The sequence below is a fragment of the Oncorhynchus keta genome, chromosome 1, assembly GCF_023373465.1.
Source record: "Oncorhynchus keta strain PuntledgeMale-10-30-2019 chromosome 1, Oket_V2, whole genome shotgun sequence".
Lineage (NCBI taxonomy): Eukaryota > Metazoa > Chordata > Actinopteri > Salmoniformes > Salmonidae > Oncorhynchus > Oncorhynchus keta.
The window spans coordinates 44,837,978-44,855,004 of record NC_068421.1 but is presented as its reverse complement, the minus strand read 5'-3'; the positions used below and the strand labels follow the sequence as shown (position 1 = coordinate 44,855,004).

General features: G+C 41.6%; 1 protein-coding gene across 1 annotated transcript in view; it reads left to right on the top strand.

Moving 5' to 3' along the window:
* The first annotated feature begins 14,208 nt into the window (after nucleotides 1-14,208).
* LOC118386150 (protein jagged-1b-like) overlaps nucleotides 14,209-17,027 on the top strand; it is a 53,044-nt gene continuing 50,225 nt past the window's right edge. Inside the window, exon 1 of the mRNA XM_052525845.1 lies at nucleotides 14,209-15,041. Coding sequence (XP_052381805.1) covers nucleotides 14,892-15,041 — 150 coding nt within the window. The 5' untranslated portion in view covers nucleotides 14,209-14,891. The remainder of the gene's footprint in view (nucleotides 15,042-17,027) is intronic.

Here is a 17,027-nt window from a genome sequence, read left to right as displayed (position 1 = left end):
ACGCATATACATAAGTTTTACACCCCAAATGTCATGGCCTCATGTCCATCGGTTCACCCCTGCTAGCCCTATATGGTGCTACCTTGTGGTGTGCCGTGGCCAAATTTGAATGCAACAACTAATCATTCTCAATTCAGTTTATATACTACATCTGGAGTCAATCTGATTTATGGGTCATGAGAATAAAAAATAAAACAGTTATTTTAGCATTAGCATAAAATAACTGCAGTCATGTTTGAGTGCAGCAAAACATATATAAACCATTAAAGACTGATGTAATGAGTTTAAATACAACATCTGGAGTGGATCTGAAGTATGGTTCATGAGGAGAAGATGATTGCAGATGATTTTGAGCATTAACGTTACATAATGCAAAGAATGAGTTGTTAATAGTTTCCATTTTTTTATATCAATACCTTTATTCAGGGTGGTTCATCGTGATAGTGATTGCAAGTTTCAAGTTGATAGGGCCCTGGGAAGTGGATTTACAGTGGTTTCAATGGACATGTGAAATCTGATTTTTGATTTGTCATTAACTCAGCCATCTTTTGACCAATCCCTTAGTTTTTCTCAAACTAAGTTAAGACATGTACCATGGGCCTACATTTCAATTTGGTGTTATTTGGGTCAGGAGAATAAGTATTTTAAAGTATTTTATTTTAGCATTTTAGCATATGTGCTAATATGCATCTACTAAAATATTCAGACCTCCTGACTTTTTCCACATTTTCTTACGTTACAGCCTTATTATAAAATTGATTAAGTTGTTTTTTTCCCTCATCAATCTACACATCAATCTATACCCCATAATGACAAAGCAAAAACAGGTTTTAAAAAATGCTTGCTAGTTTATAAAAAAATAACATTTACCAAAGTATTCAGACCCTTTCCTCAGTACTTTGTTGAAGCACCGTTGGCACCATACAGCCTCGACGCTACAAGCTTGGCACACCTGTATTTGGGGAGTTTCTCCCATTCTTCTCTGCAGATCCTCTCAAGCACTGTCAGCTTGGATGGGGAGCGTTGCTGCACAGCTATTTTCAGGTCTCTCCAAAGATGTTCGATCAGGTTCAAGTCCGGGCTCTGGCTCGACCACTCAAGGACATATATATATATATATATACAGTACCAGTCAAAAGTTTGGACATCAAAACTGAAATAACATATATGTAATCATATGTAGTAACCAAAATAGTGTTAAACAAATCCAAATATATTTTATATTTGAGATTCTTCAAAGTAGCCACTATTTCCCTTGATGGCAGCTTTGCACACTCTTGGCATTCTCTCAACCAGCTTCATGAGGTATTCATTCACCTGGAATACATTTGAATTAACAGGTATGCCTTATTAAAAGTTTATTTGTGGAATTTATTTCCTTCTTAATGTGTTTTAGTCAATCAGTTGTGTTGTGACAAGGTAGGGTTGGTATACAGAAGATAGACCCATTTCGTAAAAGACCAACTCCATATTATGTCAAAAACAGCTCAAATGAGCAAAGAGAAACGACACTCAATCATTACTTTAAGACATGAAGGTCAGTCAATGTGGGAAAAAACAGTTTCTTCATTATGATGAAACTGGCTCTCATGAGGACCACCACAGGAAAGAAAGACCCAGAGTTACCTCTGCTGCAGAGGATAATGCAACGATCGTCGTAGGTGGAAGAAGGCGAGGACCAAGGTGCAGCGTGGTACATGTTCATAATTATTTTAATAGAACACTGAAAAAATACAAAAACAACAACGCAAACGAACGAAACCGAAACAGTTCTGTCTGGTACAGATACGAAACAGAAAACAACTACCCACAACTCAAGGGCGAAACCAGGCTGCCTAAGTATGGTTCTCAATCAGAAACAACGATTGACAGCTGCGTCTGATTGGGAACCAGACCAGGCCAAACACATAGAAATACAAACAAATCACGCCCTGACCAACCTAAAATAGAGACATAAAAAAAGGAACTAAGGTCAGGACGTGACAGATAAGTTCATTAGAGTTGCCAGCCTCAGAAATTGCAGCCCAAATAAATGCTTCACAGAGTTAAAGTAACAGACACATCTCAACATCAACTGTTCAGAGAAGACTGCGTGAATCAGGCCTTCATGGTCAAATTGCTGCAAACAAACCACTATTAGAGGACACCAATAAGAAGAAGAGGCTTGCTTGGGCCAAGAAACACGAGCAATGGCCATTAGACAGGTGGAAATCTGTCCTTTGGTCTGATGAGTCCAAATTTGAGATTTTTGTTTGACGTTACAAGCTTGGTACACATGTATTTGCTGCATCTGTGAGACGCAGAGTAGGTGAACGGATGATCTCTGCATGTGTAGTTCCCACCATGAAGCATGGGGGAGGAGGTGTGATGGTGTGGGAGAGATTTGCTGGTGACACTGTCTGTGATTTATTTAGAATTCAAGGCACACTTAACCAGACTGGCTACCACATCTTTCTGCAGTGATACACCATTCCATCTGGTTTGCAGTTAGTGGGACTATCATTTGTTTTTCAACAGGACAATGACCCAAAACACACCTCAAGCCTCTATAATGGCTATTTGACCAAGAAGGAGAGTGATGGGGTATATATATATATATATATATATATATATATATATATGTCATTTAGCAGACGCTTTTATCCAAAGGCGTCTGCATCAGATGGGGTGCTGCATCAGATGACCTGGCTTCTACAATCACCCGACCTCAACCAAATTGAGATGGTTTGGGATGAGTTGGACTACAGATTGAAGGAAAAGCAGCCAACAAGTGCTCAGCATATGTGGGAACTCCTTCAAGACCGTTGGAAAAGCATTCCTCATGAAGCTTGTGGCTACTTTGAAGAATCTCAAATATATTTAGATTTGTTAAACACTTTTTTGGTTACTACATGATTCCATATGTGTTATTTCATAATTTTGATGTCTTCACTATTATTGTACAATGTAGAAAATAGTTTAAAAAAAAGAAAAAACCCTTGAATGAGTTGGTGTGTCCAAACTTTTGACTGGTACTGTAGCTAATTCCACTTTGACATTATGGACTATTGTGTGTAGATCAGTGACACAACATATAAATTGAATCCATTTTTAATTCAGGCTGTAACAAAACAAAATGTGGAAAAAGTCAAGCGCTATGAATATTTTCTGAAGGTACTGTATTAGCCCAAAACATGATAGATTTCTGAAATACTCAGACGTGTCCATATCACACAAAAGTTCATTGTCATTTGGGTACATTTAGGAATATAATAATGGTGTCCCAGTTTATCAAACCTGCTATCCCAGTCTACCAAATGCGTTCTGAAAATATGGTTTTGACTCAGTGTACACAAATAGGTGTGACATGCCTAATGTGAATATGTTAACATTAGCTTTTTTTGTGTGATTAGGAAACATCTTGAGGATTTCAGAAATGTATCTTGTGTCGGGCTTACAGTATATCGATCAAATCGATAAAATGTATTTTTCAGCAGATGTTACAAAGTGCTGATACAGAAACCCATCCTAAAACCCCAAAGAGCAAGCAATGCAGGTGTAGAAGCACGGTGGCTAGGAAAAACTCCCTAGAAAGGCAGGAACATAGGAAGAAACCGAGAGAGCAACCAGGCTCTGAGGGGTGGCCAGTCCTCTTTTGGCTGTGCCGGATGGAGATTATAAGAGTACATGGCCATTAAGGCCTAATCATTCCTCAAGATTTTCAAATGTTCATAGATGACCAGCAGGGTCAAAGAATAATCACAGTGCTTGTAGAGGGTGCAGCAGGTCAGCATCTCAGGTGTAAATGTCAGTTGGCTTGTCATAGCCGACCATTTAGAGGTCAGAACAGCAGGTGCGGAATAGAGGGAGAGAGAGAGAGAGGGGGAGAGAGAGATGGGAGAATTAGAGGGAACATACAGGACACTAGATAAGAGTACATGGCCATTAAGGCCAGATCGTTCTTCAAGATGTTCAAACGTTTATAGAGGACTTGCAGGGTGAAATAATAATCACAGTGGTTGTTGAGGGTGCAACAGGTCAGCACCTTAGGAGTAAATGTCAGTTGACCTTTCATAGCTGAACATTCAGAGGTCAAGACAGTAGGTGTGGTAGAGAGGGAGAGAGAGAGAGAGAGAGAGAGAGAGAGAGAGAGAGAGAGAGAGAGAGAGAGAGAGAGAGAGAGAGAGAGAGAGAGGAGAATTAGAGGAAGCATACAGTACTTAAGATCACACAGGACACCAGATCAGACAAGAGAATTACACCAAATAGGACAGACTGACCTTAGCCCCCAGCATGTAGACTATTGCAGCGTAGATACTGGAGATATCAACAACAGACCACCAACTTACTACCTGTGACAAGGCTGAGTATTGCCCACAAAGATTTTCCTCGCCACACAAGCCTGAGGGGGAGCAAAACCAGACAGGAAGATCACGTCAGTGACTCATCCCACTCAAGTCGAGTATAGCGAAAAAATCCTGTCATCACGTGACGCACACCTCCTAGGGACGGCATGGGAGAGCACTAGTAAGCCAGTGACTCAGCGCTCATAATAGGGTCAGAGGCAGAGAATCCCAGTGGAGAGAGGGGAGCCCGGCCAGGCAGAGACATGGTGGTTCGAGATGAATCTTCAGTAAAGACTTAAAGGTAGAGCCCGAGTCTGCGCCTCTCACGTGGATAGGCAGACCATTCCATAATAATGTAACTCTATAAAAGGAAGCCCTGCCTCCAGCTGTTTGCATAGAAATTCTAGAAGCAATTTGGAGGACCTCGTCTTGTGATCATAGCATACATATAGGTATGTACGGCAGTGCCAAATCAGAGAGATAGGTAGGAGCAAGGTCATGTAATGCTATGTAGGTTAACAGTAAAATCTTTAAATCAGCCCTAGCTTTAACAGGAAGCCAGTGTAGAGAGGGTAGCTCTGGAGTATAATGATCACATGGTTCTAGTCAAGATTCTAGCAGCCTTATTTAGTACTAACTGAAGTTTATTTTGTGATTTATCCATGTAGCCGGAGAGTAGACCATTGCTGTAGCCTAATCTAGAAGTGACAAAAGCACGCCCTTGAAATGTTTTTGGGATGTTCGTCAAAAGAGAGATCGGGGTCAAGAGTAATGCCAAGGTCCTTCGCAGTTTTGTTTGGGATGACTCTACAACCGTCAAGATTAATTGTCAGATCAAACAACACATCTCTTTGTTTCTTGGACCCTAGAACTAGCATCTCTGTTTTCTCCGAGTTTAAAATGAAAACATTTGTCGCCGTCCGCTTCCTTATGTCTGAAACACAGGCTTTCAAGGTAGACAATTTTGGGACTCCCCCATGTTTCATCGAAATGTACAGCTGTGTGTTGTCTGCATAGCAGTGACAGTTGACATAGAATATACAGTGAAAACAATAGTGGCCCTAACACTGAACCTTGACGAATAACAAAACTTACCTTTGATTTGTCAGAGGACAAACCATCCACAGAGACAAACGTATATTTTTCCGACAGGTGAGATCTAAACCAGGCAAGAACTTGTCCGTGTCGACCAATTAGGGTTTCCAATCTCACCAAAAGAATGTGGTGATCGATGGTGTCAAAAGCGGCACTAAGGTCGAAGAGAAGTAGGACAGATGCACAGCCTAGGTCTGATGCCAGAAGAAGGTAATTTACTTACCTTCACGAGTGTGGTCTCAGTACTATGAGGTCTAAAACCAGACTGGAGTGTCTCGTGTATATTATTCGTCTTCAGGAAGGCAGTGAGTTGTTGTGCAACAGCTTTTTCTCAAATGTTTGAGAGGAATAGGAGATTCAGTGTACCGTAGGACAATATTTTTTTTTATTTTCCAGGTCAAGGCTTTTTCAGGATAGGCTTTATTACTGCCACTTTTAGTGAGTTTGGTACACATCCAGAGGACAGGGAGCCGTTTATAATGTTCAACATAGGAGGGCCAAGCACAGGATGTAGCTCTTTCAGTAGTTTAGCTGGAACAGGTTCCAGTAGGCAGCTGGAAGGTTTAGAGGCCATGATTATTTTCGTGAATGTGTGGAGAGATACGGATATTAAACACTTGAGTGTTTCCATTGATCCTAGGTCCTGGCAGTTATGTGCAGACTCAGGACAACTGAGTTTTAGAGAAATATTCAAAGAGGAGTCTGTAATTTGCTTTCTAATGATCATTATCTTTTCGTCAAAGAAGTTCATGAACTCATCTCTGCTGAAGTGAAGGCCATCCACACTTGGGGAATGCTTCTTTTTAGTCCGTTTTGCGACAGTATCAAAACTAAATGCTGTTTGATCGAGCAGCAGTGAGAGCTTTTCGATATTGCACGATACTGTCTTTCCAAGCTTGTCGTAAGACTTCCAGTTTGGTGGAGCGCCATTTCAGTTCCAATTTTCTGGAAGCTTGCTTTAGAGCTCGGGTGTTTTCTGTTTACCAGGGAGTTTGTTTCTTGTGACAAATGTTTTTTGTTTTTAGAGGTGCGACTGCATCTAGGGTGTTACGCAAGGCAAAGTTTAGATCCTTGGTTAGGTGGTTAACTGATTTTTGTACTCCAATGTCCTTGGGTAGGTGGATGGCGTCTGAAAGGGCATCTAGGAATTTTTAGGTTGTCCGAGAATTTATAGCTTGACTTTTGATAATCCTTAGTTGGGGTCTGAGCAGATTATTTGTTGCGATTGCAAACGTAATAAGATGTTGGTCTGATAGTCCAGGATTATGAGGAAAAACATTTAGCTCCACCATATTTTTTTCCTATGGGACAAAACTAGATCTATGTTGGATAGATGTCAAAAGATGGAACAGAAGATGGAAATGAACAAAGTGCCCCACTTATTCCAAAATCACATTATTTTTTTCGAACTCTTTAGGGACTATTGTGTCCAAAGACCACATTTGGAGTGAATCTAAACTTTCAGTCCATGAGAAGATGATTCTTTATGATTCTTTTAAGCATTAGCGTTACATAGTCAAAAAGTGAATTGATTAATAGTCCGTTTCGGTTCCATTCTTTTTGACGAAGTTGCTCATGGCCTCTAGTTTCTGTGTGCCGAATTAGAAAAAAGGTTACCAATCTATGCTTTGGTTATTTGACCGTGTCAAAACAATTGAGATTTCAGATAATAATAATTGGTGAACCCCTAATTAAACACTATTAATTCATAGCACTGGGAGCTAGCCAGACAAGGCCTTTAAGGGGTCTTTTTAGCACACCGGTGGTCACTGGCTTTGTACTGGTGTCCTACTGTCAATAAATAATTTGTTTTCTTTCCAGGACAGCTTTGCTCCCGCAAAACTATAAATGTTTCACTGCTCTCTATCTTTAACGGTAGCTGTTCAAAAGTGTGTAGTTCATAAAGCGTCTTAAGTGCTTGTAGTTAAATTTTAGATCATTCCAAGGCAACATCAACCACACTGTTTTACCTGTGCTTATGACACATTTATGGTTATGAACCATATCAGTTACCCAAGTTTGTTTATTCATGAGTTAGAATTGGTGGACCCATGATTTTTCCCGTGGTTTAGCCAGAGCAGGCCCTTAAAAAGATAGTGGAGTGTAATTGCTAGTCAAGAAGGAGCACCTTCCCCTCTCCAAATGGATTTAAGAAGGGAGAGCAGAGCGACTTGTGAATTAAGCTTGAAAGGGTTAATTTAGGCCTGTACCATCAACCGTATCCAGTGCAAACAAGGGCCTCCTGTTGTCGACTTCCACTGTTCCCTGAATAATTGTCTCTAGGTCAGCTCTTCAGTGTACACAAAATGCTTATTCTTCTGCAGTTTCCCAAGCTTTTCCACACTCCCTTATTTTGCCTTGAGAAAGCGCTGACCTTAGCCGCTCGGGCACTGTGTGTGTGTGTGTGTGTGTGTGTGTGTGTGTGTGTGTGTGTGTGTGTGTGTGTGTGTGTGTGTGTGTGTGTGTGTGTGCGTGTGCGTGTGCGTGTGCGTGTGCGTGTGTGTGTGTGTGTGTGTGTGTGTGTGTGTGTGTGTGTGTGTGTCTGTGTGTGTGTCAGTGTCCCATGCTCTTGGCGACATGCCACTCCCTATTCACTACACTGGGATCTTTCAGCCGGGGAACTGAGGCAACTTATCCGCCATCTGCGTGGGACATCTCCAAGCACATCTACGTATATTATAAGATCAGAACATCAATAGCATTCCAAAGACAATAACAGTTTAGGCTAACCCTGAATTAAGTAAATCACCTTTTTATGTTTAAGGGGTGTTTACTGTAGGCTGTTGAAGGGTCTTTCACACAAAGCCTACTGCTCATCTCTGTAGGGCTTGCTGTGTCATTGGGGAGTACTGGTTGGCCATCACTCACTATCCAGAGTAAATCTATCTGTGGCTGTGGCCCTCTTCAAAGCTCTCTGGCCGTTCTCATGCTTTGACACTTCACAGTAAACTGGCTAATGTGATTGTGCACATTTGTTATTGCTTTGAAGTGAAGTAGACTATGGAGATAATTGAATGGTCATTTAGCGACAACTAGACCTATTATAAGGATAGCCTAGATCCTGTTGAAAACAGCCTCCAATGATGCATGGACCCTATATATACACATCCTTCATTTGTGCCCATCAAATATCTGAAAACATCATCAGTTAGAACGACTATGTGGTTCAAGTCGTAGATAGTCAAGGGCCCCTTGATGATCTCTCATTACTTATGTATGTGTCATTAAGACGGTCACCATCAGATGGCACCAACCACCCAACCACTAATGTTGGGTATTCAAAGCAATTATTGACCGAGTCACTTTGTACATTCAGCTGGCAGTGTAGATGATAACAAGCCCTTCACTCTTCACCAGGTGCCAACATAATGTAGAAACGACCTGCAGATCGCTTCATTCTGGAGGGAGGGAGGGAGGATGATTCAAATTCAGCACATGTCTCGGGGTCACTGCTGCTCTATGCTAATGAGCACAGAGCGCTTCAAGAGCCCTCTGTTCTGTCCACGGGTCGTGGCGCAGCACGTGGCAACGGAGATACTAGGCCTACTGGTTGCCAGGGGCGTCAGCGTAAGCAACAAGTCCATCCCTGCTCTCACAGAGAAGGGAGAGAAAGAGAGGGGGAGAACTGGGGGTCACTAAAATTGGCTCATTATATTTCAGGCATGAAGCGGACACATTGTCCTGTAGTCTTGGTTCCAACGGACGCGCGGACAGGAACTAGATGGACAGTGGAAAATATTTACTGGAACTAGTGCCAAAATGCAAAAAGACGCAACCCACACTTCTCTTTCATTTTCTGCTTCTCATCCATTTGTATAAAATGTATTCAACGTCAAGATGGCTACATACAACGCTACCTTTATGCACATACAGGAAACTGGATGCTTTGGGTAGTTGACGTGACACCCCTTTTTTTACCATGATGTCAAACACAAATATAACTAATTAAATTGGCTAAAATTACAATAGCCTATAATACTAAAATATCATTTGGATCATTTGTAAATTCATGCATTATTTGTTTTCTAACTATTTTTAACCAAATTTGACAATTGTCCAATGGTGTGACTGTCCCATGTAAGGTTTTGGAACATTGAACTTAAGTTAAAAAAAATAATTTTTAAATGAATAACATTCCCTTCATCATTTTAGTTATATTTCAAGAGAGTCTATTCATGACATTTCCAAATAGTTCTGGTTGATAACATTTTGACCCTAAAAGTAATGTCCACTTGGTGTGTGACACAATTCTGTAATTTTAACAACAAGTTAGCATTTGGGCACCATTGCACCGGGAAGGGTTCTCTTGCAAGACGGAAGTACAGAACAGATGGCTGGAGCACATGGCATGAACAGGTTGTAAGCTTTATAAGAAATATTTAGCAAAATATTGCACTTATCTGCCATTGTCATAAAAGGGTACATTTCTTAGTGTGACAGTTTTTTGAATGTACAGTACCAGTCAAAAGTTTGGACACATCTACCCATTCCAGGGTTTTTCTTTATTTTTTACTATTTTATACATTGTAGAATAATAGTGATGACATCAAAACTAAGAAATAACACATATGGAATTAAGTAGTAACCAAAAAAGTGTTAAACAAATCAAAATACATTTTATTTTTGAGATTCTTCAAAGTAGACACCCTTTGCCTTGTTTGCAGCTTTGTACACTCTTGGCATTCTCTCAACCAACTTCATGAGGTAGTCAACTGGAATGCATTTCAATTAACAGGTGTGCCTTGTTTTAGCCAATCAGTTGTGATGTGTGAAATTAGGGATGGTATACAGAAGATAGCCCTATTTGGTAAAATACCAAGTCTATATTATGGCAAGAACAGATTAAATAATCAAAGAGAAATGACAGTCCATCATTACTTTAAGACATGAAGGTCAGTCAAACCTGAAAATGTCAAGAACTTTGAAAGTTTCTTGAAGTGCAGTCACAAAAACCACCAAACACTATGTTGAAACTGGCTCTTATGAGGACCTCCACAGGAAAGGAAGACCCAGAAAGACCTCTGCTGCAGAGGATAATTTCATTTGAATTACAAGCATCAGAAATTACAGCCCAAATAAATGCTTCACAGAGTTAAAGTAACAGACACATCTCAACATCGACTGTTCAGAGGAGACAGCGTGAATCAGGCCTTCGTGGTCTAATTGCTGCAAACAAACCACTATTAAAGGACACCAATAATAAGAAGAGACTTGCTTGGGCCAAGAAACACAAGCAATGTATATTAGACCGGTGGAAATCTGTCCTTTGGTCTGATGAGTCCAAATTTGAGATTTTGGTGCATGGCACACCAAATCCAATTTATTGGTCACATACGCATGTTTAGCAGATGTTGGTGCGGGTGTAGCGAAATGCTTATGCTTCTAGTTCCAACAGTTCCGACAGTGCAGCAATATCATGCACAAAGTAGATGTCCTAACCGACTTGCCGAAACTACAGTTTGTTAACAAGAAATTTGTGGAGTGGTTGAAAACTAGTTTTAATGACTCCAATCTAAGTGTATGTAAACTTCCAACTTTTGCAACTCTCGTGTATGGCACTCGAGTGGTGTGGTCAGCATTGTTAGATATAGTAGAATAGTAGAGAATACAGTATATACATATGAGATGAGTAATGCAAGACGTGTAAACATTTTTAAAGTGACATTGTTAAAGTGACTAGTGTTCCATTTATTAAAGTGGCCAAGCTGGTTGAGAGAATGCCAAGAGTGTGCAAAGCTGTCATCAAGGCAAAGGGTGGCTACTTTGAAGAATCTCAAATATAAAATCTATTTGTGAAACACTTTTTTGGTTACTACATGATTCCATATGTGTTATTTCATAGTTTTGATGTCTTCACTATTATTCTACAATGTAGAAAATAGTAAAAAATAAAGAATAACCCTTGAATGAGAAGGTGTGACCAAACATTTGACTGGTACTGTATATATGACATAATTTTTTTTTTTTGACAATTGAAGTATAAAAAACAATGGAAACATGTTGTGGATGGCTGTATTGTCAAACGAGTGGCTGTACTGTAAGACCCAAAAAACAACAAGACCCAAAAATGGACCATACAGCCTGAGATTTCCAACAGTGTGACAGCTTTGTTTGCTTGGTGTGAAAGGAAGTTGGTGTCACACCAGAGGAAATAGCTGTCAATCCAGGGGACATAACCAATTAATAAAATAAATCTGTATTCTGTTGCAATTTTTTATCCTTTTAAGTGGTTCTGAGTGCATTATTTATGTATTCATTCGCCCATGCCTGGTTTCTCACTCTTGGCAGGTGAACATTGCTCCGGCGACCTCTGGATCCTGTCTCTGCCCTCAGGGTAGAGTCTAGTTATTTTACCTGGCCCCAGTGATGGTGCAGGCAGATAATGGGGGCTGGCTGTGGTGCTCCTATTCCTGGTTCTCACTGCCTGCATTAGACCGTCCATCCCCTTGGTCCCTCTCTGCCTATCCTACCAGTGTCACTCCTCCTGACCTATTGGCCTACGTGGGGGGGGGGGGGGTTATACTCCATAAACTCTCCAATAGAACACCTCCTGAGTGGCTTCAGCTGTGGGTTGTTTGGGGCCTACCACTCGTTGCCCACACGTGAGCTTGGGTGTCCTCCATCACTGTTTTTATGTTTTTGTCCAATGCAGACAGCTATACTGCCCTGCCAAGCAAGAAGGCAGTAACTTCTCATTTGGTCGAAAAATTAGTTAATGTCATTTTTTCTACATTACATGCAAGCTTAATCATGTGGACAAGTATCCTGCCTCTATTGGTGTTGTGTTTTGGACAAAATGGGGGTCATGTTTGCAGTAACTGCATAAGGTAACTGTGAAACCAAGGTAAATAAAAGCCATTTTTCTCAGTTACATGCTATGAGCAGTTACTGCCTTTTTGCTTGGTTGGGCAGTATATTGGTCCGCTAATACAGGACTAGCAAAGGCACAGTGCACTACTTTTGTGAGAGAGAATTTTAAAAAAATATTTAAAATCATTTATTTGAGGTGGTACTGCAGCATTTCTCAGCACCCCTACTTCCTGCGGCTATGCAGAGGTGGGTGCTCTCGCTTTTGGCACAGGCTTATCATTGGAATGTGTGCCTTATCAACTTTAAATGGGAGTTTCTGTGTTGACCATGCGTAACGGGAATCAGGGTTAGATTTCGCAGTGGCTACCACATCCAAGGGAGGTAGCAGGCACACAAATGATCCACTCCTGCTTCAGGGAGGTAGCGGCGAAAAAATAAAAAAAACAGGACTCTTTTGTGTCCCTGCAATTGGAACGAGTAGGCTTCACTACAAATCCTTTAATGAGGATCCATTACGGATGTTTAGAACGGATGTTTTGAAGAATTTTTACAGTGGTCAGAAACTTCTGAAAGTGTCATTAGTTATGTTTAAACAGTACACTTTGACTGTCTTTTGTGTATTGTCCATCGGTGGGACGTAATGTCTTATGGGGTGAAGCCAATAGCCCAAATGAAAGGAAAAAAACTTGTTGTCTTGGACAACATTTTAAAATAATTGTTAAGCATGAAGCAGATAACATTATAGTAATACATTAAGTAAGATCATTGCTTTTTAATCAAGGTTTAGTGTAATCACTGTGAATCTAACCCAAAATGTAATAGCAAGACACTTGGTTATCATCAAGACCATTGTGTTTTTCATTTGAAAAAAAACCCAACAACATTATTGTCTATTTGGGAATCAATAAACCTTTACATTAACCTAAATTATAATGTAAAAACAGAGGGCAAAGTCAAGGCACTAATGCATGAAACGCTTAATTAAATTGGATATAAACTCAAAATTGAAGGTGACCATATAACATTTTGAGTTGCTTTGACAGAGTTTATTTTAACTAGGCTGTAGTTTATTTTTTTTTTAATTGCATTTTAGAGGAAACGATTTGTTCACTTTTGTTATGGCTATATGGCAACTACAGTTGACAGTATAATGAACCGGTGGAATCTTTGTAGTCGTCCAGGCAGGTTTAATTGTAAATGCGCATACGCAGTGACACACACAGACACGAGACGGCCAGAGCTGGAAGAAATGATGTCATGTCCTTTCGTGTACACTCATAATCAAACGATTTTAAACGTCCAATCGTCAGCTGCGGTCCGGCTATGTAAGAATAGCACAGCATAAACACCACATACTTTGCCACCCGTTTGGCCACTCAAACTTTAGTGTATTTTCTTCTCTCTCCGATTTGTTTTGCACACAGGCCTGATTGGATTCTGTTAGTAAATACATTCTCCACTACCATAATAAGCGGTCTCCTAATTGCGCTGAGGTAGTCCCATAGAAACTTTTTCAGTTTTCCCGACCAGTTACAGACAGTGCAGACTGTGGCCGATAGCCTACTTAATTGGCACAGCGGCGCTTTGATCTATACCGGATTAACCGAGGCCCGAAACCGGGGTTAGGCCCATTATTCTATTACAGAGTCGAGTTGAATTACACAATATCTAATTTCATGGTCAAATATGCGAGAGAAATGATTTGAAAAGAGGTTCAAGATGGCCATTTTTTTATAGGCTATCAAAAGCCTGCTCATGCAGTTACACTTTTCTACAAGGGTAATTAAAACAGTATAATTATAATCAATACCTACCTACTCCTTTGTTTAATGGCTCTGCGAGATGGTGAGAGACAGAAAGGAGAGGACAGGCATTCCAGCAACGATGGGAACCCATAGGAACCGTCCAGGGGTGCAAGCGCACAGACCGCGTGCACATAAAAAGAGAAGACGGATATCCCCTGCCTGAGGACACACCCTCCTCGCCCCCCACACACACAGCCTCTCGTCACTGGCTGGCATCCTTGTTCGCCGAGTTCTTTCCCACAGCCGATACGCACAGAGCCTTGCCCGGGACCTGGGTGATTCGGATCCGTAGCCCTGAGCGAAGTGACCACACCGGGTTGGAAAGCCTACGGAAAGAGTGAGGGACGCAGCATGCAGTGGATAAACAAGAGAGAGTAGAGTCTGGACTGGAAGAGAGGGAGATCCTATTTCATTTGGGTATCAATTTGAGTCCGTGGCGCAAAGAAGGAAAGGGTGTATGCGTATGGGTTTAGTTTGAAGGGCGAGTGCTTTGCGCATAAGGAGAGTGTAATTGGGATGAGAGCTCAAGTCAGGGAGCCAGCAGGTCTGACATTCAAAGCCTCTTAACGGCAGGTGGAGTGAAGATCGACCTGGTGGAGTGAGAGTGTTTTTTTTCTTCCGAGGAGAGACCCACCCTGGACACCGCACCAAGAGGGGGAAGCCGGGGAGAAGGGTCGAGGCGGGGCGGGCAGGCAGGAGGAACTCCACAAGGGGAACAATACAAGTTAGGCAATAATGCTTTCTCTCAAGCCTAGTACGAAACGATGAACTGGCGCTTAAAGATAGCCGAGAAAGGGATATTATAGAGAAGAGGGGATACTGCCTCGTTGTTTGTCCTCGATCCTGTGACGTTGAGATGGAGAGAGAAAGAGCGCACGGACGAAATCCGGTTGATTGCTGCAGCGAAGGTGCGAGGAGCTGCGCCAGGACGGAGATGAGGAGAGATCGGCGCTGGAGACAGCAGTGGACCGTGATTTTTCTCATCGCCCTCGCTCTGCAGCCGCAGGTAAGCCGCACCGATTAAGCGCTATTTTTGGCCGTTGTTTAAACCTGCCCTGACTTTTACAGTCGGTGTTTTCTTCCCACATATTCAATCATTTTGCCCACTTTCTACTTCCCTGTTTCTCTGGTCAATATGTCTACCGTTGCTTCTAATAGCGCGGTGCCCACCTGTTGTTGTGCGTCTTAATTGTCTGGTCATCCACTTGTTGCCCCATGGGCGTGTCCTTTCTTCTATAGGCTACATGATCAAACCTTCACCAAGCATGACCTTTCATTTCACCAATGTTTGCTATTGGCATTCGAAGACTATTACACTGCAATTGATTTGTTTTCCTGTTGAAGAATGCTAGAAGACCCATCCACGAGGTGCATTGTTTAAACCAGAACCTGCAGAGGGAAATGTTCTGAACACAGTCTCCTGTGGGCTCTAATGGTGTAAAAATACATCCTTTATGGGAGATAAACAAGCTAAACGTGATGGTGTCCGTGGATGGAGTAAGGCTGTCTTCTATGTGTTTACTACTACAGTACACGCACAAGTCAACCTTGTGAATATTATGAACACGATCACACGATGAAAGGGGATTCACGGGAATTGTTGGTCAGTCAGTCTGTGTGTGTGTGTTGCGTGGGTGTACTTGTAATGTGTGTGTGTGTGTTTATTCACGTGTCTTACAGTCAGTGCCTCCCTTAATTTCTTCCCACAAATGTAGTCCATCCTCTCTCTCTACAGTATGTAAAAGCTCTGCAGACGACCAGGAATAGTCCAGCATAGTATACATCTAAATCAAATCAAATTTTATTGGTCACGTACACGTGTTGACCCGTTCGGTCTTGTCTTGTCAGGTCTTACCAGCGTCTTATTAAATGATTGCATCTGAGCTTCCTCGAGTGTGCGGCTCTCCTTTCATTTCTCGAGTGTTCTACGTCGCCAGCCAGCACCTCGCCTAAATAGCTGTGCATTTCTTTCGCCTCCACATACACGTGTTTAGCAGATGTTATTGCGGCTGTAGCGAAATGCTTGTGTTTCTAGCTCCAACAGTGCAGTCATATCTAAAAAGTCACATCTAACAACTTCACAACAATACACTCAACACACACACATCTAAGTAAAAGTGGAATTTAGAATACATAAATATATGGACGAGCAATGTCAGAGCGGCATAGACTAAGATACAGTAGAATTGAATACAGTATATACATATGAGATGAGTAATGCAAAATATGTAAACATTATTCAAGTGATTAGTGTTTCATTTATTAAAGTGGCCAGTTATTTCAAGTCTATGTATATAGGCATCAGCCTCTAATATGCTAGTGATGGCTATTTAACAGTCTGATGGCCTTGAGATAGAAGCTGTTTTTCTGTCTCTCGGCCACAGCTTTGATGCACCTGTATTGACCTCGCCTTCTGGATGATAGCGGAGTGCATGCAGTGGCTCGAGTGGTTGTTGTCCTTGATTATCTTTTTGGCCTTCCTGTGACATCGGGTGCTGAAGATGTCCTGGAGGATAGGTAGTTTGCCCCCGGTGATGCGTTGGGCAGACTACACCACTCGCTGGAGAGGCCTGTGGTTGCGGGAGGTGCAGTTGCCGTACCAGCTGGTGATACCGCCTAACAGGATGCTCTCAATTGTGCATCTGTAAAAGTTTGTAAGGGTTTTAGGTGCCAAGCCAAATTTCTTCAGCCTCCTGAATGGGTGAACCATTTGAGTTTGTCACTGATGTGTTCGCCGAGAAACTACCTTATAAGCTACCTTATAGTTGTAATAACTAGGTAATAATGAGTTTGATTCAAAAACACAACACTCAAACCACTATGAACACATAGAAAACCAATTCACATTCAGTCAAATTGGACATGGGCCTGTCACATTCAAGTTCAAGTTCACACAGACCAAGAGGGAAAGCCTGGAGGTAGAGCGCTGGCTGAATCTGTTCTCTACTCTTCCCCTCCCAGACCCACCCCCAGGCTATGGTTGTCGGCCTAA